The 24124-nt window shown below is 42.2% G+C and overlaps 1 protein-coding gene across 3 annotated transcripts in view; it reads right to left on the bottom strand.

Annotated features, from left to right (window-relative positions):
- The window catches only part of UBE2N (ubiquitin conjugating enzyme E2 N), a 44805-nt gene extending 28946 nt beyond the window's left edge, over positions 1–15859 (bottom strand). For 2 of the 3 annotated variants that reach the window (XR_004965807.1, XM_036297571.1), the window contains exon 1: positions 15645–15859. Coding sequence is in view for 2 of the 3 variants with exons in the window: in XM_036297571.1 (XP_036153464.1) it covers positions 15645–15674 (30 nt within the window). In the remaining variant the exon portion in view is untranslated. The remainder of the gene's footprint in view (positions 1–15644) is intronic. The other variant, XM_036297570.1, reaches the window with a different exon arrangement.
- Between the last annotated feature and the right edge of the window lie 8265 nt (positions 15860–24124).

The following is a 24124-nucleotide window of genomic DNA, read 5'->3' as shown; positions in this document are numbered from 1 at the left end:
AGAGAGGAGAGAATAGTGAAGAGGAGTAAATCTTGGGCAACTAGATTAATGTTGATAGAATAATAAAGAAACACTACAAGTGCTGAGACATATGAAGGAGACGCAAAATGAATACATTCCTTGAAAGTAAAAGTTGATTTTAAAATGTCTGCAAGACATTTAAAATGTCTGCAAGTGGTGATAAAGTAGGCAATTGGAGAAACCTGAAACTGTGCTGGATTTGGAATCAATATGGACTGAAGCGAAGTAACTAAATGTGATCAGGAGAACACATAACGAGTTCCAAGGTCTGAACCCCAAAAGAACATGAACATTTAAAGGCTTTAAAACTATTGCAGCAGATATGACACAGACCTTCTACTAGAAAGCTATACTGCTACTGCTCAGCATCTGTGTAAATTTTTTTTCTCTGAAATGCCTAACAGCCAGTTTAAAAGCCAAAAGGGAAAATCAGTTCCAGGATTGTATGATTATAGCTTCTAATTATTTTAAATTATGGCCAAAGGGATCATATAATCATCAAGTTAAAATAGAAATTAGAAATAATTGAGGCCAGGAAAAGTGACTTAGCCAAGGTAGCAAAGTTTCCTAATCCTAGAGGTAAAAGTGATTTTATTCACCAGAAGTGGCTTGAATTTCTCAGTGCCAGCAATTAAATGTAATCTTTAAAGATAAAGATTTACTACTACTGACAAATCTTTTAAAGGTGGGGGGGGGGGGGTAGACAAATGCAGCATATGAAATGGAACACCTTTCTTATATAAGACTAGAGACCCGGTGCATGAAATTTGTGCGGGGGGGGGGGGGGGTCAGGGGGTGTTTTCCCTCAGCCCAGCCTGCACCCTGTCCAATCTGGGACCCCTCAGGGGATGTCTGACTGTGGGATTGGGCCTAAACCGGCAGTCGGACATCCCTCTCATAATCCAGGACTGCTGGCTCCCAACCGCTTGCCTGCCTGCCTGCCTGCCTGATTGCCCCTAACCGCTTCTGCCTGCCGGCCTGATCACCCCCTAACTGCTCCCCTGCCAGCCTGATTGACGCCTAACTGCTCCCCTGTCAGCCCGGTCACCCCCTACTGCGCTCCCCTACCCGTCCGGTCAGCCCCAACTACCTTCCCCTGCAGGCCCAGTTGCCCCCAACTGCCCTCCCCTGCCGGCCATCTTGTGGCTGTGGGCACTACCATCTTTGCAGCCTGCTGTTCAGTCATTTGGTTTTCCCTCATTAACCCTTTTGTCAGCCTCGTCGCCCCATGCAGCCAGCTGCTCAGTCGTTTGGTCGTCCCTCACTAACCCCCCTGCCGGTCTGGTCGCCGCACGCAGCCTGTTCGGCCGTCCATTCGGTTGAGATGGCCACTTAGGCTTTTATATATATAGATGCTTTCTTAGCCCTGGCCAATATGGCTCAGTTGAATGAGTGTCATTTCATGCAACAAAAGGTCACTGGTTCAATTCCAGGTCAAGGCACACACCCGGTTGCTGTCTTGATCCCCAGTAGGGGACATGTAGGAGGCAGCTGATTGATGTTTCTCTCACTGATGATGTTTCACTCTCACCCTCTCCTTTCCTCTCTCTCTCTCAAATCAATAATTAAAAAAACAAACTGCTTTCTTAGAACAACGTTCTATTAAACCAGTCTTTAAAATCCCCACTTCCACATAATAAATGTAGTCTTCTCCTGGGGGGTGGGGGGGGTCGCCAGGGGGAAAAGGGAGGGGACTCACAAGACTGAAGGACATTTTCTAAGCAATACAGGTTTCAAATGTAACTAGTTTATGAGAGCCAATATGGATTATCTACCTGCTGAAACTTCTGCTTTGCTTCATTCAGCACTGTCATTTCCTAAAAGTATTAAAAAACTCCAGCTAAAAAATTTTAAAGAGAATGAAGTTGGAATGCATACTACAATATGGATGAATCTTGAAAACATGCTAAGTGAAAGAAGCTAGACACAAAAAGGCATATATGCCCTAGCTGGTTTGGCTCAGTGGATAGAGCGTCGGACTGCAGACTAAAGGGTTCCAGGTTCGATTCCTGTCAAGGGCTAATGCCCAGGTTGCAGGCTTGATCTCCAGTAGGGAATGTGCAAGAGGCATCCAATCAATGATTCTCTCTCATCATTGATGTTTCTATCCCTCTCTCCTTCTCTTCCTCTCCCTTCCTCTCTGAAATCAATATATTTTTTTAAAAAGCCATATATGATTCCATTTATATGAAATATCCAGAATAGGCCAATGCATAGAAACAAAGTAGATAAGTGGTTGCCAGGGGTTGAGGTGGAGAGTGACCACTAATGGGTATAGGGCAGGGGTGGGCAAACTTTTTGAATCGAGGGCCTTAATGGGTTCTTAAACTGGACCAGAGGGCCAGAACAAAAGCATGGATGGAGTGTTTGTGTGAACTAATATAAATTCAAAGTAAACATCATTACATAAAAGGGTACAGTCTTTTTTTTTTTTTTTTTTTTTTAGTTTTATTCATTTCAAACGGGCCAGATCCGGCCCGCGGGCTGTAGTTTGCCCACGGCTGGTATAGGGCTTCTTTTCTGGGGCGATGAAAATGTTCTATTTAGATAGTGGTGATGGTTGCACAATTTTGTTAATATGTTAAAATGAATGGATTGTACATTTTAAAGGGGTAAATTTTATGGTATGTGAATTATATCTCAAAAAATAAATGAAGCATTTAGATTTTCCTTTCATATTCAGTAAAATAGTATTTTACCTATGAATTGCAGGCTGGAATAGCAAAAGAAAGTGAAGGGGAGATAATTACCTGTACTACTTGGTTATTTTCAGCAAATAACATATTTATTAACTGAATTTTTAGTAATGAACTCATGAATGTAGTTCAGTAATGAACTGAAGAAAAACTTTGCAAGTTGAACGATCACATTTGAAGTGTCTGTGGTCCATGCAAAGACGTGCTGACTCATGTTATAGTTTTAGCACTGCTCAAATATCTTCCTAGAGTTTGCTGTTAACCTCCAATGGCATTATACTCCCCCACCCAACTTTTCTATTTATCTTTCAAAATTTAGCTCAAATCTCAGACTTCTAAAAATCTCTTTCCTTAAAAACCAATCTTGAGGGTTCCCCCATCCAGATAGTCACATCTTTGGTGTTCTCATTGTTGCCTTTGTTTTCTATATATGAGAAGGTATTGGCTGTATGATTTTACTTGTATTTCCACATTCTACCCATCTTTGCACTAAAGCCACGTACACTCAAGGCCATTGTTTCTGCAAGGCACACAATAAAATCTAGAGATCTTAAAACGAAACATAAAAAAACATGCTTGGGCTAGCAACTGTTAAATTTGTAAGTGTTCCAGATAATTCTGATACACAACCATGAACTAAGTCCTCTGATTAAAAACAAGTGTTCATAGGCGCTCTCACTCCCAGGAGCACACCAGCATCCTTCCCGTCCCCCTCCTCTTACCCCTAAATGCTTTACCTTTACCTTTCTCTCTCCTAAGCTCCAAGGGCCGCCCCTTTTGCCTCTGTAAATAAATAAATATATATATATAATAATTATTATTATTATGATTGATTTTTTACAGAGAGGAAGGGAGAGGGATAGAGAATTAGAAACATCGATGAGAGAAGAACATCGATCAGCTGCCTCCTGCACAACGCTACTGGGGATGTGCCCGCAACCAAGGTACATGCCCTTGACCAGAATCGAACCTGGGACCCTTCAGTCCGCAGGCTGATGCTCTATCCACTGAGCCAAACCGGCTAGGGCTTGCCTCTGTAACTTTGTTTCCAGAGTCCATTTCTTCTACGACTCACTTCTACCTCTGTGACTTTCTAAGAAAACTTTGTCTTTTATAGTTTGAAAAATAAAAGTAAAAACCAGTATTCACAGAAAATATCTTCTAGTTCCTACCACTCAATACACTGGCATCCCACAAAATTAAACTAGGAGAAGATTCTGATAAGAAATATGCAAGGTTTGGCCAAAGACTCACTGATCTATCACAGTCAATGGCAGAACCTGAATGGAGCTTGCAGCACTTTCAGTTTAACCCTTTGACTGAATTGCAACAATAAAGACAGAACGGACAGAGTGCTGTATTTGAAAAGATACATATAAATAGGGGTACTAGCTCTTTCACATCTAAAGAAACTTCAAGCTTTATGTAAATCATTGTGCCTCAACTGTAAAAGCAAAAATTAAATTAAGTAGGTACGTACATCATCCCTGAGTGGAAAACACAAAATTCAATTTAATTGTAATTCATTTTTAGGCTTACTGAATGAAAAAAAAACACACAAAAAACCTTGTTTAAAATTAATATTAGAGTGGTATAGTCTAACACGGTGATTCCTAAAATGAATTTTGCTGGTAAGAAACAGCAAGTGAGCTATCAAATATAAGTATGTTGAAAGGAAGGAAGGAAGGCAGGCAGGCAGGCAGGCCAGGAGAGAAATAGCTGCTCTTTAGTTCCTTCTCACTGGAACCCCACACTTCCCCAAATCCAGACAACCAGGAGGGCAGGTAAGAAATATGCCACTAGAGAGCAGGAGCATACCATATTAAGGCAAACAAAACAGAAACTCCAACTACAATAAGTAGACTTTTGATTTTTTTTAAAAAAAGAAAGCTAAATAAGCACTATAGACTCTGCACATGAACATATTTTCACTTCATGCATCTAAATGATAAAATATAAAAATACATGTACTCGCCCTAACCAGTTTGGCTCAGTGGATAGAGCGTCGGCCTGCAGACTGAAGGGTTCCAGGTTCGATTCAGTCAAGGGCATGTACCTTGGTTGCAGGCACATCCCCAGTAGGGGGCGTGCAGGAGGCAGCTGATCGATGTTTCTCTCTCATTGATGTTTCTAACTCTCTATCCCTTCCCCTTCTTCTCTGTGAAAAATCAATAAAATATATTTTTTAAAAAAGAAAGAAATGAGCACTCATTCTCATATCCTTGCTCAGATGTTTTAAAAAAAAATACATATACTCAGTTATCACATAGGAGCAGATATGTTCTGGCACATTCGACCTACAGTACCCACAGTCTATAAAACCAGATTGCCTCCATCAATTACTTAATCCCTCTGTGCAGCTATCCACATCCGTAATCTATATATATAAAAGCCTAAGTGACCATCCGACCATCCGACTGGTAGCTATGATGAACAATGACCACCAAGGGGCAGCTGCTCCAACCAGTAGCTATGACATGCACTGACCACTAGGGGGGAGACGCTTGACGCAGGAGCTGCAGTGACTTGGCAGCTGTGGTTCTCAGGTGACGCACCTGGAACCAGAGAGGAGGGAGCCCGATTCCGGGGTGCATCACCTGAGAACAACCCTCTTGCAATCCGGGACCCCTTGGGGGATGTCAGAGGGCCGGTTTTGGCCCTATCCTCACAGGCTAGGCCGAAGGATGCCACCGGTGCATGAATCCATGCACTGGGCCTTTAGTATAGAGATAAAACTGTACCCACATCATAGGATTGCTGTTAAAATAAATTAAAGCATGTAATATGCTTAGAACAATTCCTCATATACAGTTAAGTGCTCCATAAAATATTTCTATTGTTTACATAATAAAAACTGTAAAACCAATCCCACTTAGAGAATAGTTGCCACACTCTGATAAATATAATTCAAAGACTAAGTATTAATTTAACAACTCAAAACCCAACAAACCTTTGTTTGCCCAAGAATGCTTAATGCGAACTCTCTGAAGTTAGTAATTAAATAGTAGGCACCACACACACTGGATTTCTGGAATATGCTATGCATTTATATATATTCTCATTCATATTCATTCATTCATTCTCTCTCTCCTTCCAACTTTTACATCTATTCCTTTTGCCCGAAACTCTCCCTCCTCTTCAAATTTAAAACACTTGCTCAACAGGTATCTTTCCTTCATCCTTAGATATCCTTAAAGCCCATGTGTAACTTCTTTCATAACATACCTCACTCTAACTTTGTGTTTCACAACTGTTTTCTACTAGGTAAGGATGCCTTATCTTGTTCACCTGGCTTTGTGCTGAATACATATTATGTATTCAATAAATGTTAATTTAATTGAACTGAAACATATATTATAAATGGATAATAAAGAGGCATACAAATCACAATGTTACAAAAGACCGAAATTTGGCTTTGGGCTCTTACTAGTTTACGAAAGCCACTTTTGCCCCACCCCATGGTAAAAGGGGGTAGGGAATGGTAATACCAATAGTCCTCAAGGATCAGTAAAAACAGTAACATTACAGGGTCAACGTTTTTTTTAGTATGGACTATAAAGAAATCTTAAAAAGTAGTAAAGAAATAAAAAGCACCCATGGTCTCAAGACACAAATAACACATTATATTTCTTTCTAGTATTCCCTTGGTAATCATGCCTTCAATTTCTAGATTATAAAGACTTTGAAAATAGATTTGATTTGCCCAAAATAGACTAAACCTCTAATAGTGACATTGTGATGGTACTGAAAAGTAAAGGAGTTTAAAAATCTAAGAGGAAATAGCCAACTTTTTTAAAAGGTAAAATGTGTCAACATTAGGTAAAATGTGTCAACATTAGATTCTGAAATCAACATCTAAAATACTTTAAATTATAGCTGAATCTGAATTATTTAGAAACAGCTGAATTAGAGGCCAATTCAGAATTATAAAAATATCTATGCCAAGTACCCTTAGAAGATTTTAGAATAGGATTTTAGCAAATATACGATGCCTGAATGACATGGTGTAGCTCTTGAAAGAATGACTAATGAATTCTTTCTGTTGATTCTCTGAGGGCTCTTAACCAGTTATCCAATTCTTCCAACCACACACTAATGACTTCTGCCACCAGAGAAGTCATGGTTCTATCTAGGGCCATGATTCTCACTCTCTTACACTATGGTCATGGTGATCCTACATCCTATCTAATCTACAAATTAAAGATGACTATATTTAACATTAAAAAAAACAAAAAACAAAAAACTTCACCCTGGCTGCTTTGGCTCAGTGGTTAGTGTCGGCCCTCCCACCAAAGGGTCTCCGGCTAGATTCCAATTGGTTGCAGGTTCAACCCTGGGCCAGGTCAGAGCACTTGCGGGAGGAAACCAATCTATGTTTCTCTCTCTCTCTCTCTCTCTCTCTCTCTCCCACTCCTCCTTCCCTTCCTCTCTCTCTAAAAATCAATGGAAAAAATACAGTGGGGCCTTGACTTACGAGTTTAATTCGTTCCGTGGCCGAGCTCGTAACTCAAATTACTCGTATGTCAAATCAATTTTCACCATTACAATGAACTGAATGCTGGGCTGATGTTGTGGCGTTCACTGTGACATTCGCTGCACCAACTAGTGGTGGGGTGTCTGAAGCTGGCTCGTAACCCGAATTTTAGCTCGCAACTCAAAGCAAAAAATCAGCCGAGAGACAGCTCCTATCTCGAAAAACTCGTTAGTCAGGACACTCGTAAGTCAAGGCCCCACTGTATCCTCATGTGAGGATTAAAAAAAAAAAAAAAAAAAAAAACCACACACACACAAAAACCTCATTTAAGAAGCTGCTAAGACTGTGGCTCAGTTGGTTAGGTGAAATCCTGTGCACCTAGAGGTTTATATATATATATATATATATATATATATATATATATATATATATTTTAAAGCTGCTGAGATTTTAGCTGAAGTTATCTGTCTCCCCATTATTACATCTCCTAATTTGTATATCCACGCTGATGTCCTTCATTCACTACATTTGCAAAGAAAATTTCAACTGTATAATGCCACTGATTCAACTTTCACACACAAAAAATAATTTGATTTCTTGATTATCACATTACTACATATACTATGCCTTTTAGATCTATTTTGTGCTTAGAAAGTAAAATTATATAACAGTAATTAGGCACCTACATCACAATTGTGTTGACTACAACTGTAATGTTCAAAGCCCCTGCTGGATGCTAATCTCATTTTCTCATTTCTGGCATATGCATCCCCACCCCATAATAAATAACAGATTTAAATGTATGTTCAGAATCCATACTATTTAGGGTAAATTGTTTTCTTCTTAAACCCATTTACCCACCGGTAAACCAAACTACTAGGTATAAGAAAAAAGCAAAGGTACTGACTTGCAAGTGGGGACTCCTAGTGATCCAACTCCTTTGGCCTACAGACTCATCAGAAAAGAAAAAGGATGGTATCTTTACTGTGTTAAATCTCTATGGCTATAGATGGTCACAAGTGTGAAAATAACTCAGAACTTCCACAAAGTAAACACATAGCATTTCTGATGCTATCATCATTTAGCATGGTGGGTACTCAGAAAGTAATTGATAATTTCTATAGCGTGAGAGTTGATCATTCTAACCTGAAGAAAGTGCTTGACACAGAGAAACTTAAAAAATAACACTCACCTACTATTTTAACTTTTCAATTGTGCTCATATTTAATAAAAACATTAGGTAACATATTAAACAATATCCTTATAAGCTTGGAAGTTTAATCATTACCAAAAGTAGTCTAGGGATTCTTAACCTGGAATCCATGGAGACAGGATCCCTAGAAGTCATATACAAAAACCATGGTTTATTGTCCTAAGAAGGTCAGAAAACTCAATTGGAACAACCAAAAGAGCTAAAAACCATACTGTCCCTAGTCAAATTTTTACTATGAGTTTATTTTGTTTCCTAAGGTTGTTTTAATTACAATTTATAACAAGTCCATCATCATCATGGTAAGTTGTTCATGCCTTTCTTTAAATGGTGGAGAGAGAGGGGCCAACGGATGACGATACATTATCCACCAACAATTTGCAAGACTTTAAAAAAAGGCTCAGTTTGTCCTTGCCAGCATGGCTCAGTTGGTTAGAGCATTGTCCAATATACAGTGAAAGGTCAAAGGTTCAATTCCTGGTCATTCCTGGTCAGGGTACATACCTAGGTTTTGGGTTCAATCCTGATCAGGGTGCTAAAGGGGAAGCAACCAATCGATATTTCTCTTACATCAATGTTTCTCTCTCTTTTAAATCAATAAAAACATATCCTCGGTGAAGTTTTTTTTTTTAAGTCGCAGTTTTCTGGATCACTTTTCTTACTAAAAACTACTGTATATATTTTAAATGAGTGGCTTTTAAATAGTGATAGGAAAAAGTGCTGTGTTTTTAAAATCAAAATTATTGAAGTAAAAAATAAGCAGAACTCAAGTCTCAATGCAAAGTCAGATCATATCAAGTTTTCTTTTTGTTTTTGTTTTTGAGTACTGGTCATCTGCAGCCTCAAACCCTGGTCAGGGCAGTGCTGAGTCTCAGCTACCTGGAATGTGAGGGAGGAGGGGATTTGGGTGTGGGAAAAAAATCACAGCAGAAATAAAACAGTCCAAAAGCCCAGAAGCAAGGTGAGAGCGGACAGGCCCCTCAGGCCCTCTCAAGATGAGGGTGTGGAAGATGGCACCAGGCCTGAGACTCCCATATCAGGTTTTTAATAATTTGAAACTAAACCTCACCAAACAGAAAAGTAAATTTTAGGAAAGACTGATGAAATTCTAATCTCAGATTAGTTTGCTAGGTTTTAACCAAGTAAGTCAACTCCTTAAGTTTATTTTTATCTTTAATTAATTACGGCATTACATATGTGTCCTCATCCCCCCCATTAATCCCCCAAGTCCCCCCCACACACACACACTCATGCCCTCATCCCCCTGTTGTCTGTGTCCATTGGTTAGGCTTATATGCATGCATACAAGTCCTTTGGTTGATCTCTCCCCCTTACCCCCACCCTCCCCTACCTTCCCTCTGAGGTTTGACAGGCTGATCAATGCTTCTGTCTCTAGATCGGTTTTTATTCATCAGTTTATGTTGTTCGTTATATTCCATAAATGAGTGAGATCATGTGATATTTATCTTTCTCTGACTGGCTTATTTCGCTTAGCATAATGGTCTCCCGTTCTATCCATGCTGTTGCAAATGGTAAGAATCCCTTCTTTTTTTACCGCAGTGTAGTATTTATTCCATTGTGTAGATGTACCACAGGTTTTTAATCCACTCATCGACTGATGGGCACTTAGCTGTTTCCAAATCTTAGCTATGGTGAATTGTGCTGCTATGAACACAGGGGTGCATATATCCTTTCTGGTTGGTGTTTCTAGCTTCTTGGGATATATTCCTAGAAGTAGGATCACTGGGTCAAATGGGAGTTCCATTTTTAGTTTTTTGAGGAAACTCCATACTGTCCTCCACAGTGGCTGCACCAGTCTGCATTTCCACCAGCAGTGCACGAGGGTTCCTTTTTCTCCGCATCCTCGCCAGCACTTGTCGTTTGTTGATTTGCTGATGATAGCCATTCTGACAGGTGTGAGATGGTACCGCATTGTCGTTTTGATTTGCATCTCTCGGATGATTAGTGACTTTGAGCATGTTTTCATATGCCTCTTGGCCTTCTTTCTGTCTTCTTTCGAAAAGTATCTATTTGCCCATTTTTATTAGATTGTTTATCTTCTTTTTGTTAAGTTGTATGAGTTCCCTGTAAATGTTGGAGATTAAACCCTTATCGGTGATAATATTGGCAACTCCTTCAGTAAGTTAACCACAGTTTGCTAAGGTTATATTTTATTGTTTTCATGATTAATTTTGAGAAGACAAAGGAATGTCACTATCAGTGCAACATGTAAAGCTGAAATAAATTTGTTTTTGACCAAGGCCACAACTACTGATCTCATTTATTTGTTCCCAAAATAACTGGTTCTTTTTTGTGACAGAGGAATTAGGAAAGACCTCTTACTTTAGGTACACTTTAACCTATATGACTTTAAGCTTTAACTGCTCCGTCCCTTTGGCCCTGGAGGGAAGAGTTAAAAAATTTTTTAAACCTCTAGCTCAGTAGTTCTCAACCTTCCGGCCCTTTAAATATAATTCCTTATGTTGTGACCCAACCATAAAATTATTTTCGTTGCTACTTCATAACTGTAATGTTGTTACTGTTATGAATTATAATGTAAATATCTGATATGCAGGATGGTCTTAGGCAACCCCTGTGAAAGGGTCGTTAGACCGCCAAAGGGGTCGTGACCCACAAGTTGAGAACCGCTGCGTCTAGCTGAACACAGAACTGCTAAGATTCAGTATTAACTCAAACATGTGCAAAATACCACTATATATAAGACTTTTCATTACAGCATTACTCACCTCTATATAATGGGAGAGAGCAGAGAATCAAGGTATTTGCATGAGGAAGGGAATGGGATTAACATATATGCATGCACCAAGTCTCTAGTCTTTAGAAGGATATATTAGTACAATAAAAATAGTGGTTGTCTGGGGAGGATAAAACTGGAATGCTGAAGGGACAGATGAGAGTCTTAAATCTTCCTCTATGTACCTTTTAGAACCTTAAATCTTCCTCTTATGTACCTTTCAGAACCTTTCAATTCAAATATTTCCTAAGCAACAAAATAAAAGACTGGCTTTTGTTTTTTAATGATTATGGGTGGAAAAAGAGACTGTTTAGCTCAGTGATTGGTTCAGATAGAAGCTACTAAGTAGTAACACTGTCAAATTATGATATAGAATAACTTTCCTAAAGCTTTCTTCCAAAGAGACTGAAGCACATCCATTCATCCAATCAATATATCAGTGCTGCCTGGCTGGTGTGGCGCGGTGGTTGAGTGTCAACCCAAGAACCAAGAAGTTACCAGTTCGATTCCTGTTCACGGCACATGCCCGGGTTGCAGGCTCGATCCCCAGTGGGGGGCATGTAGGAGGCAGCAGATATTTGATGTTTCTCTCTCATCAATGTTTCTATCTATCCTTTCCCTTCCTCTCTCTAAAAGAAATCAATAAAATATATTAGTGCCTACTACATGTTCTACACATTAGAGTAATGCCCAAATCATTCAAGACTCCTTGCCTTCATAGAGTTTAGTAGAAGTAGAGATAAAAAGTAAGTAATATAACTTGGAGTAGTGGTAATGCTAGACAGAAGAGAGGCAAATATGAGAATGAAGAGAAACTAGGAGGAGGGGGAGAGGAAAACTGTGTCTTAGGAATCCTAAGGCAAACCTTTCAGAAGATATGTCATGTAAGCCAAGAACTGAACAATAAGCAATGCAATAAACAGGAGGAAAGCCCTGTGACCTGAATAAACAAGGTTCCAGTGTATAGGATACAGCAAAGCAACAGTGTGGTTGAAGTGGAGCAACAAAAGGAGTGAAGTGCAGGAGATAATCTCAGAGGTAGGCAGATCCCAGTGACATGGAGGACCTTGTAGGTATTAGAGGTGGGGGGGGGGGGGAGGGGGTAGTCAAGATTTTATTCTAAGTGTGATGGATGCAGAACCTTTGTAAAATTCTGGGCAGGGTAGTGACATGATCTATATTTTTTTTAAAATCTCCTTTTGCCCTGACCAGTTTGGCTCAGTGGATAGAGTGTCGGCCTGCGGACTGAAGTGTCCCAGGTTCGATTCCGGGCAAGGGCTTGTACCAGGGGTGGGCAAACTTTTTGACTCGAGGGCCACAATGGGTTCTTAAACTGGACAGGAGGGCCGTAACAAAAGCATGGATGCAGTGTTTGTGTGAACTAATATAAATTCAAAGTAACCATCATTACATAAAAGGGTACGGTCTTTTTTTTCAATAGTTTTATTCATTTCAAGCGGGCCGGATTCGGCCCGGGCTGTAGTTTGCCCACGGCTGGCTTGTACCTTGGTTGCAGGCACATCCCCAGTAGGGGGTGTTCAGGGAGCAGCTGATAGATGTTTCTCTCTCATGGATGTTTCTAACTCTCTATCCCTCTCCCTTCCTGTCTGTAAAAAATCAATAGAATATTTTTTTTTAAAACTCCTTTTAAGCCGAAAGAAGACTGATATAGTAGGCCAGGCAACAAATGATGGAATTGAACAGTGGTTTCAGAAAGATGATGAAATGAGTCTGATTCAGGATATATTTTGAAAGTGGAGCCTATAAGATTTGCTACTGGATTGAAAACGGAAATCCAACTGGATGAATAGTAATTCTTATATTTGTGTAGTTACTTACAGATCTCAAGGTACTCTTACATACATTATTTCATTTCATAATAACAAGAGACTGAGGAAGGTCATACTGTATCAATATCCAAATTCTTCCTCTTGCCAAAAGTGATTTCAATGGGGTTTTAGACTATCAACTGTATTGTCCACATCACAAGATTCCTGCAGGTATCAAATGGTTAAAGAATTTTGCAAAGGTAAATATGACCATTTTGAGATAGATAGCATCATATTACAGTTGTCCAATGAAGGATATGTTCCTATCATTCAGGACAGTAGAGTTACCCTACCACCACCACCATTAAATTCCACAAAGAAATTTGTGTTGTGGTTGTGAGAGAAGAAGCAAACTTTTAAAATTCTGATATTTAAAAATAGACATTTTCACCGAAACCGGTTTGGCTCAGTGGATAGGGCGTCGCCCTGCAGACTGAAAAGTCCCAGGTTCGATTCCGGTCAAGGGCAATGTACCTGGATTGCGGGCACATCCCCAGTAGGAGATGTGCAGGAGGCAGCTGATCAATGTTTCTCTCTCATCGATGTTTCTAACTCTCTCTCTCCCTTCCTCTCTGTGAAAAATCAATAAAATATATTTTAAAAAAATAGACATTTTCATTGATTATGGAAAAACCTACATCATATAAGCATGGGCACTAAAAAACACACACAGCATAATCTTTTAATCCTTCCTACGGACTGGAGAAAGAAGTTCTTTTAAGCTACAAATGGCATAAAGAACCGCCTGAGTTTTATAAGATAAAACCCAAATCACAGCACCTTTCATTAAAGAGATGATACCAACAAAATACTGTAAAATTTAAATTATGAGTTATCGCTGTCTTGGTTTAAATAGTGAAATGTAAATGCCTAGTGTAAACAACATTATTGTGTGCCAAATGAATTGAATTATGAAAACGAACTTATTACCTTAAGTCATTATCACTTTAAACAAGGTTAGACAGAATTTATTTTTCCATCAAGGCTTTCATGTTACTGCACAGTATCTTAAGAATCAAGCAAAAGTGGAAAAATATGTTAAGCCTTTAATTCATTATGTATTTTGGAGAATTATCTTGAATGTCAAATTATATTATGTACTTAATCAATAACCTGAGTAGTAAATAATAATTCGAGAATATTTGGTGTACAGCTCTAGCCTCCCTCCACCCCTCATTTTCAACTGAGCCCTCAATAAACATGACCACTGCAGCCGTGACTGCATTATAACTAAAACCACACTGTAAGGCCCTCGGAACGCATACAGCAATAAACTTCCTTGGACAAAGTCCAAGACAAATCTGTAATACAGTACAACGAATTTCTCACTATGAAGGTCCACATTATTATAATTTCTATCTCATAAAATGTCCTGTTTCTCTAAATTAAGCATCTTTTAGATCAGAGACACCCATACATATTTAACTGAAACTGCAGGAAGCACTACCCAACCCATCATCCTTCAACAGGTCTTTCTTTCACATAGTTTTCTCCCCCAAATTTTGAAACACACACATTCACCTGGTTTTATCAAGCAAAGTGATGCTGCAATTTAATCCCTTTAACTTACATACAGGGTGGGGCATAAGTAGGTATTCCTATGGAAAACACAGCGGTTAATAAAAATCATACAAGAATAAAGTGCTTCACGTACTCACAATGGTAAACCTACTTTTGCCCCACCTAATATTAAACAAGACAGAGATTCAACTTACTTCCTTTATTAAAAGGCACCAAAAAATGCAAGGTTTTTAGTGAGTTCAAGTAATATTTCACCTTTGAGGACCTATGTAAAGAATTTACAAAACCACGATTCCGAATTTTTTCAGGGTTCAATATGTGCTTGTCCAAGTATAGTATTAACAAAGAGCAGAAGAACGATCTAATAATTAAAAGCGTACAAAATCGAGAGGCAAAAGATTTCAAAAGGTCCCCAGACCTGAGCCCCCCAGTTCCCTACTGAACTATTTCCTCTGAACAAAAACAGGTCTGAGTTTGCAAACCAGAGTAAAATCACTTCGCGGAGACAACGAGCGGAAGCGGATTTAAGGAAGAGATCGCGGAAGCTGGGGCAGCCGGGCTTGGAGCCCCCATTCCCCGGACCCAGGATGGATGCCCGGTGCGAGCATGTGCCGACGGCGGCAGGACGCGCGGCCCTCCCGGGTGCAGGGCCCGGCCCGGCCTCACCCTCCCGCTTCATTCATTCTGAACCTGCGGCGGCGGCGCCCCTGAGCTCCCGCCCCGGCTGAGAAGGGGGATCCGGGATCGAGGAGCCGTGTCGGGCCACCACCCCCGCCCAAAGTCCGGGCCCCGCCGCGATTCCCGCGCGCCCGCGGCCTCCGCCTGGGGGTGGTCTGAAAGACCGCGGAGGCCCGCGCCCAAGACCAGAACCCCACCACCCCACCCTCCGCCCGGGCGCAGGCCAGGCCTTCCCGGCTCTCAGGGGGCCGCCTGGAAGCCCCGGTGTTCGCCGCGGGGCTGCCCCGCCGCGGCCGGAAGTCTCCCCGCGCCCCCTCCCCAGCGCAGACTTCGCTCGCCGCCTGGCCAGACCCTCTCCGCCTGCCTGCGGCCTCCCAGCGCGGGCCGGCGGAAGCGAGCAACCGCGCTGCCCAGCGGGCAAGAGCAGAGCAGGGAGCCGGAGGCCGGTCTGGGCGGTTACCTTGATAATCCTGCGGGGCAGCCCGGCCATCTTGTCAGATCCCAAGTTCGGCCTCCGGTCTAGTCTCCGGCTCCGCTCGCCTCACGCACGAGTGGAAGTCCCAGGCTCCACTTCCGGGGGGACGTTGCCGCGCCCGCCGCCGCCGCCGAGGCCCCTCGGGAAATGTAGTCCCTGCTCGAACGCGGATGCGGGTGGGGTTCCCTCAGACCTGGGCCCTCCCCCGCGCTCCCCGCCCCAGCCCCGGCCCTGAGGTGGCGGAAGTGACGCACGCGACGGGGCAGGGATTTGGGGCGGGGGGGCGCGCTGGGCGGCGGGAGCTTCGATGCTCCAGACTGAGCCTTCCGTGCGATGGTGGGAGCGGGCGGCGCGCTCCGCGGGCTCCTATCCGCGGCCACGCCGCGCCCGTGGCGACGTAACAGAGGCCCGGCCGCCGGCCGCCGACGCAGCCCATTCATTCGTTCGTTCGTTTGTGCATTCAATGTTCCTGCTCTGAGCGCGGCCGGGGCTGGCGCTGCAGGGAACGACCTCGGGCTACTAGTTGGAACGCAGGCTTCTTTCTCATAGAGGGGGAGGACCAAAATGTGGTCGCAAATCTTCTAACGGCTCGCAAGTTACTCAGGAAAACCCTAGCCAGAGAGTTTTGATATCTAAAGTTCGCAAAAATCAGGCTTCTTAGACACACACTTTAGCCTGGGGAAGGCTAAAACAGAAGGGTTTGGAGCAAGGAGGAAGAATGGCTTCTGAACCTCTGGACCTAGTGGTTGAGACGCAGAGTTACGAGCTGGAGGAAAGACCAAGGAGAGGACTAGAGAGCCCAGAGTAATCGCTTAGCCGTAGGGATTACCCATAGTGTGCAGGGGCCCCAAAATTGGGGTGGTTGGGTAAGCATTTCGTGACATCCTGATGTTTGAATGCTATGTACTGGGCTTTTTGCAGATATTATTTTACTTAATCTACACAGCAGTCTTAAGAAGGTCTGTAGTCTCCACCTCACAAATTAGGCCGAGATGTTAACTAACGTTTTCCAAAATTTTGCAGGAGACAGTGGAGCTGTTTTGTCCCCTGGGGAAGCCTGCCAAAACTTGGACCCCTTAACTGCTTACCGACAGTGTTTCCTGGCATAGTCGTACAGATATAGATAGTGAATGAAGGTGTGCCAGGTACTAGGTTAGAAGATAAGAATACAAAGTCTCTGACCCTGCCTTCCAGGAACTTAAAGTCCAGTGGAGAAGAAACACCAGTGAAAAATTAATCACAACCCAATGTGTTAAGGGCTATAATAGAGGTTCTTCCAAGGCGCTTTTTGAGCACGGAGAGGTATTAATTACTTAGCGAAGTCAGAGAAGGCTTCCCAAAGGAGAAGTGGGAGTCCTAAAAGATGAGGTAAGATTGTAACTGATCTGGTAGGGAAGAGCAAGCCAGTCATAGAAAATAGCCTGTGACGTGGCATCTATAACAATAAAAGCATATCCTTCCAGATGACCTTCTGGAAGAAGCTGTGGCAGCGGGGGGCTGAGACAGAGGCAGCCCTTGCGGCAAGTCCCTTGCACGAATTTTGTGCATCGGACCTCTAGTTAAGCTATAAGGAAAAAAAAAAGTGCAGTAAAGAAATGAGGGGTAGCCGAAACCGGTTTGGCTCAGTGGATAGAGCGTCGGCCTGAGGACTGAAGGGTCCCGGGTTCGATTCCGGTCAAGGGCATGTACCTGGGTTGCGGGCACATCCCCAGTGGGGGATGTGCAGGAGGCAGCTGATCGATGTTTCTCTCTCATCGATGTTTCTGGCTCTCTATCTCTCTCCCTTCCTCTCTGTAAAAAAATCAATAAAATATATTTAAAAAAAAAAAAAGAAATGAGGGGTATAAATGCAAGAAATCTATATGAATAATAAAAGAAAACATTTTGTGCTGGGCACAATGCTAAATGATTACATGAATTATCTCAATTATATAGTCTATAAGATAGGCTTTCTTATTACCAGTGCTTTTTAGATGAGAAACCAAACCTCAAAGGTAATAATGAGCACTTCAAATAACCAGAAGTCTGAACTGTGTGATTCTGTGATTAGAGGAATCTGGGAAAGTAAAGTAAATTGGACAAGGATACTTTTGAAACCAGACAACAATTGGGTACGGGCTCCCTGTCACTACTTGAGCCAATTAAGCAGATGGGTGAATCATGTATGAGTATTTATTCCAATAATGCTGACATTGTGGGAAAATCTGCTCTGCACGCCACCCTCCCCCCCCCCCCACAAGCCAGCTGCTTATATTGGGTAGAAAGACAAAGATTTGTTAATGTAAGAAACATTCAAACCTGTGAAGAATTTTTGTGAGTTTGAGCCAAACTGTCGATAATTGCCAGGAAGCAGAATCTCAACGGATTGAGATAATGCTCCGGAGATTGGCAGTTTTGTACTTTGTTTTATACATTACAATCCCAAGAGGAGACATAAATGGGTTATATGATATCCATTGGTGATAGACTAGGGAGGTGGGAGAAAGCAAAGCAGGAAAACCTCTGGGATTAGATAAAAAGTAAAATTATGGACATATTTCTTTTACTTAAGTGGTGTAGAAAGTAGGCCTCTGTGATCCATCTTCAGCACAGTCAACTTTTAATGGAAACGGTTACTAAATTTCCCCAAGGCAAACAGACCGTAGGGAGGAGGGAAGAGGATATAAGAACAGAGGCTATAAAAACAAAGAACTGTGTAAGTGAGCCAGCAGCATGGTGGACCCCACCTCCCCCTCCCCCCCCCCCCCCCCCCCCCCCGCAAGGCACCCGCCTCAACTAGACAGGGGGAGGTGGAAACTATAAAAGGCCTCAGCCCATTTTTTTTAAAATAACCCAATAAGAGACAAAAACTTATGCGGAAACTGTTGAGGCAATTTATGAGGAAACTGTTAACCCCCTAGAACTCAGCCAATGAGGAAACGGAGGAGGGACTCTCGCACCTTAGGGATTAAATTGCCTGTGATCCGCTACTCCATGTGTGCCTGTACAACCTGACAAACACCACCTCTTGAGGACGTATTAAAGGTCTCGTTTTCCCCATACTTCTGTCCTGAGTCCATTATTTTAATTCAGACAGCTGAGATTTCTCACAAGTGGTGCAGGATAGTTAACAGCCAACAATAACTACGAGGGGATTTGTGGTCTCTGGTGCCTGTGTTTTGAGGGGTCTGAAAAAAGGGAAAGTACTTTGACATTCCAATGATGTTATTATAGATGCAAAAATACAATAGACAGGCTCAGTTAAGATAAAGATTGAACTTTGTCAGGGAATATACCAGCGATATGCTGCTTTTTAGTTTAAAAAGTTTTAATTTCAGACCATCCTTTGTGGTTACTTTAAGTCTCTGAGTTTGCAAGGCTGCCACACAGGCCTTCCCAGAGCTAGTCAGGTTAGCATGTGGCCCCTTTTCGTCTACAGATGACATAGGCAAGTAGGCAAAAGGAATAAGAATGGGTATAATGGTTACAGGCAATGTGGGCATCTCCATGACTCCATTGTTTAGAGTCTAAACTTTAGACGATAAGGTGGTTAATCTTTCCATGATAATAGGCAGTTCTCAAATACGGAGAATGGACTGGATTCCTTAACTCCCTTGTCCAGGGGCATACAACTCAGCCAGGCTAGTATGTGCTTTCTCTAACTAGAATAGAACAATCATGGTTAACAGAGCATGATTAATATTTCTTATAATGATTGCTAGTCCCCACTATTCTAAATTTGCCCCTAACACTATCAGAATATTTAGAGAGAGCCCAGAATTCATCCATATAGGAAGAAAGATAGAATGACTATTAGGTTAGAAGTATATTATTGCCTAACAAACCAGCTCACTTGGTGCTTAAAATAACAGCAAGCATTTATTTAGCTCTTGAATCTTCAAATTTGGGCAGGACTTGGCAGGAAGGCACATCTCTACTCGATGCTACATTAGTCTTGGCAGCATAACTGGGGATAGATCCATTTCCACTTCGGTTCACATAGCTGGCAAGTTGGTTCTGGCTGTTAATTCCTCTCCAAGTAGGTCTCTCCCTGAGGCAGGTTGGGCTTCCTCACTGCATGGTGGCTAGATTCCAAGAGTGATTGTTCTAGCTAGCAAAACTAGAATCAGAAGCTGAATCATCTTTTTGGCTTAGCCTTGGAAGTCACATAGCATCATTCCTACCACAATCTACTGGTTACCTAAGTTACAAAAGGCCACCCAATTCAAAGGTAGGGGGCATTGCTCTAGCCAACTTGGCTCAGTGAATAGAGCCTTGGGCCGAGGACTGAAGGGTCTCAGGTTCATTCCGGTCAAGGGCACATACCTCAGGGCACATACAGGAGGCAATCATTCAATGTCTCTCTCTCTCTCTCTCTCTCTCTCTCTCTCTCTCTGTGTGTGTGTGTCTCTCTCCCTCCTTTCCACTCTCTCTAAAAAAATCAATGGAAAAATATCCTCAGGAAAGGATTAACAAAAAAAAATCAATGAAAAACTGAAAAAAAAAAAAAAAAAACATGATAGGGGGCATAGACTCCACCTCTTGAAAGTAAAGTGGCAAGACCACATGTATACTGCACAGACACACACACGTACCCATGGTTAAATACATGTACCAAGGGACTCATCCTATATAATAAAAGGCTAACATGCAAATTGTCCCCTGGGGAGTTCAACGGACCAGTTCAACCACTCACTATAACGTGTGCTGACCACCAGGGGGCAGCGCGGAATGAAGGAAGGCTCCGGCCAGCAGCTGGGGGTAAGGAAGGCCCTGATCAGCCCTGATCGCTGGCCAGGCCTAGGGACCCTACCTGTGCATGAATTTCATGCACCTGGCCTCTAGTTTGTATATATATATATATATATATATATAGAGAGAGAGAGAGAGAGAGAGAGAGAGAGAGAGAGAAACATAATCCCAGCCAGTGTCTGGTCTCCCAGGCTCTCAGTAAGCTTGGCCCAGTTCTCTGTGCTGTGCCTGGCACCCATGCCTCTGCCAGAAAAGCAGCTGCCATTCTCCCTGACCACCACTGCCTCTGTTTCCCTTTGGGCCTCAGTCTCCCAGATGCTGACTTTCCCCTCTCTCCATCTCCCCACTCACCCTACCAGAGATTCTAATTCTTTAGGTCAGTGCTGAGACCTGGGTATGTGTATTTAAACATCATGGGTAATTTTTTTTAATTGAATTTATTGAAGTGACACTGTATAGCCAAATTATACAGGTTTCATGTGCATAATTCTACAGCACACCATCTGTGCACTGTATTGTGTTTTCACCCCACCACATCCCTCACAATCACCACACTGTTGTTCGTGTGCATAAACATAATGGGTAATTTTATTTATTTATTTATTTATTTATTTAATATTTTATTGATATTTTTACAGAGAGGAAGAGAGAGGGATAGTCAGAAACATCAATCAGCTGCCTCCTGCACACCCCCCACTAGGGATGTGCCTGGAACCAAGGTACGAGCCCTTGACCAGAATCGAACCTGGGACCCTTTGGTCTGCAGGCCAGCGCTTTATCTACTGAGCCAAACCCGTTAGGACCATCATGGGTAATTTTAATGGATCCTAATATTTTAGTGAAAATTTTTGAATAAACAAGAACAAACTATATAAACAAAAAATAGTCACCCGCCTTCTTTTGGCTATTCTCTGGAATAAGTACGTGCAGATTAAGAATGAGGGATTTGCTGCCCCACCTAGTTTGGCTCAGTGGATAGAACATTGATCTGTGGACCAAAGGTTCCAGGTTCAAATCTGGTCAAGGGCACATACCTTGGTTGCAGGCTTCTCCCGGGCCTGGGCCTGGTCAGGGCTTGTGCAAGAGGCAAGCAATCAATGTGTTTCTCTTACATCAATGTTTCTCTCTGTCTTTCCCTCTCTTCCACTCTCCATAAAAATCAATGGAAAAATATCCTCGGGTAAGGATTAAAAACAACTACAAAACAAACAAAAAGAATGAGGGGTTTGCGTGGCCAGTATGTCTCAGTGATTGAGCAATGAAACTGTCACAGTTCAATTCCCAGTCAGGGCACATGCCCGGGTTTCGGGCTCTATCCCCAGTTTGGAGTGTGCAGCAAGCAGCCCATGGATGATTCTCACTCATCATCAATATTTCTATTTCTCTGTCTCCCTTCCTCTCTCTGAATTAATCAATTTAAAAAAAAGTGAGGGGTTTGGAGTCCCTGCCCAGATTTCGAATTTTGCCTGTCCTTGGTTTTCTTTATCTATAAAATGTACTTTATTGTGTTTTTTTGAAGTTTCAATTATATGTGTATAGAAGATAACATAGCACTTAGCATGGCTATTATTTTGTAGGCCTGATCCTGGGGATCAGGCCTAAACTGGCAGTCAGACATCCCTCTCACAATCCAGGACTGCTGGCTCCTAACTGCTCACCTGCCTGCCTGCCTGATCGCACCTAACTGCCCCCTTCACCCCCACTGGCCTGGTTGCCCCCAAATGCCTCCCCTGTCAGCCTGGTTGCCCCACACAGCCTGCTGTTCAGTCGTTTGGTCGTCCCTCACTAACCCCCCTGCCAGTCTGGTCTCCCATGCAGCTGTCCTGTTCTGTCGTTACTCTTACTGTGACAGCATCCCAGACAATTTCCATATTCCTCTATTATTAGTATAGATATTGATAGAACTGGGTATAATTTCCTTAAAAAAACAGATTTTTTAAATGACAGTATAACCTAGTTTGGCAGAGATTGTTTGATGGCAGAGATTGTTAGGGTATAAGCACTGTGTATGTTCATGTCTCTTCTAGGTGTTTTTCCCACTCTTCCTCCTTGAGAACAGCTCATATTATACTCATCAGTAAAATAAAGTCTGAACTTCTGATTCATTAAAGTTTTGTAAAACAGGATACATTCCAGGACAGGTTGCCACAGGGCCAAGATGAGGTTTATTCTCACATTGGAAAGCTGCTTTAGAGTTCTACTTATGATATCCATAAAATATGGTTTATAATAAGGATATCCACAAAACTAATTGAATGGATTTTTTCAGAGGAGAGGACAGCTGGAGACCAGTGGTAAAAGGAAGAATTTTCACTCTTTACTCCTGTACCCTTTTTAGTTTGAGCCACGTGGATACCTATTCAAACCATTAAAATAAGAATCCAATTCACTAATTTCAACAGTCTAAGAGGTATTCAAAGCTCTTTCAACACTGATCAAAAAGTATTATATCCTTAAAATTTATAAAAACGATGCTAGCTCATGGCATTTGAGTAAATTATAGTGATCGGAGAGCTTCAATGAGCTGAACAGTGCTAAGCAGAACTCTTAGCTAATTAATCATCTTCAGCTCTTTGTCAGGCCTCACTCTCGTCCATGGTTTTTTTCCACGTTCCTTCCCAGACTCAAATTACAGGTGCCTTTTAATTATAATATAGGAAAAGAGAACGCAAGAATACTGTGTTGGACCCCTGGCCGATGTGGCTCAGCTGCTTGAGCATTGTCCCATGTACCTAGAGGTCGCCAGTTCCATTCCATCAGGGCACATGCCTGGGTTTCGGGCTCTGTCCCAGAAGGGGCATGTAGGAGGCAACCAATAGATGTGTCTACCTCATATCCATGTTCTCTCTCTCCCTCCCTGCTTTCTTCCCTCTAACTCTCAAAAAAATCAATGATTAACAAAAATAAAAACATATTTAAAAAAAAAAAGAATGCAGTGTTGGAGGAATTAGAGGAATTAGAGCAAACCTTTTACTCCCCAGAACATTATTATACTGCCTCCTTCTACTTCCCCACCCTCTACCCTCTAATATTCCAGGTTCCTTACTTTGGTCCTAAAATAGTGAATGCATTGCCCTTCAGGTAATATCTTAGGGCATTTATACTTGAGCTCCTCAGAGTCATGGATTTCTTCCATTATGGTCACCCCTGTACCCCTGGGGCTTCAGTGCAGGGCCTGCGACATGAGAGCTCCAAAAAAATACATTTGTCAAGGGAATGAATCAATAACTGCAGGCTGAAAATAAATACCTGTTTGAGAATGTTGATGTAGATTCATGATCCATAAGTACATGCTTACGGAAAGCATAGGATGTTTGTGTTCATCCCTAAACTTTTCAACTTGACTTCCTGTACAGCAACAGAAGTTTTTTCACAAACTGCCTAATGCTTTTCAGAGACAACATGGAGTAAATCAGTTTGGAAATCAGTCTTTTTAAGAGAGGCCCTGTTTCCATTCATGAGCAATAGCCATCTGGCAGATGGCTATTTGTTTGCAACTACCCTTATCATTTCCTGCAACATAGGAACACGATGAGCGATCAAGACAGAAGTATCTGAGAAGAGGGTTCATGAACACTGACTCAGGGAGGAAGTGGGTGGGGGAGGAAGAAAAGATTGCACACTGCCCCACCCAAGATCATCTGAGTGGTAGTCACAGGCCCCGTGCATCTGTTTTTAACAGCTCCCAAGGTACCACTGAAGTGCCTGAAGCTGGAGAGTCACTGTCCTAATTA

This window comes from Myotis myotis, unplaced genomic scaffold (genome assembly GCF_014108235.1).
Source record: "Myotis myotis isolate mMyoMyo1 unplaced genomic scaffold, mMyoMyo1.p scaffold_m19_p_3, whole genome shotgun sequence".
NCBI classification, from domain to species: domain Eukaryota; kingdom Metazoa; phylum Chordata; class Mammalia; order Chiroptera; family Vespertilionidae; genus Myotis; species Myotis myotis.
The sequence above is the reverse complement of the archived record's forward strand: the minus strand, read 5'-3'. Positions and strand labels throughout refer to the sequence as shown.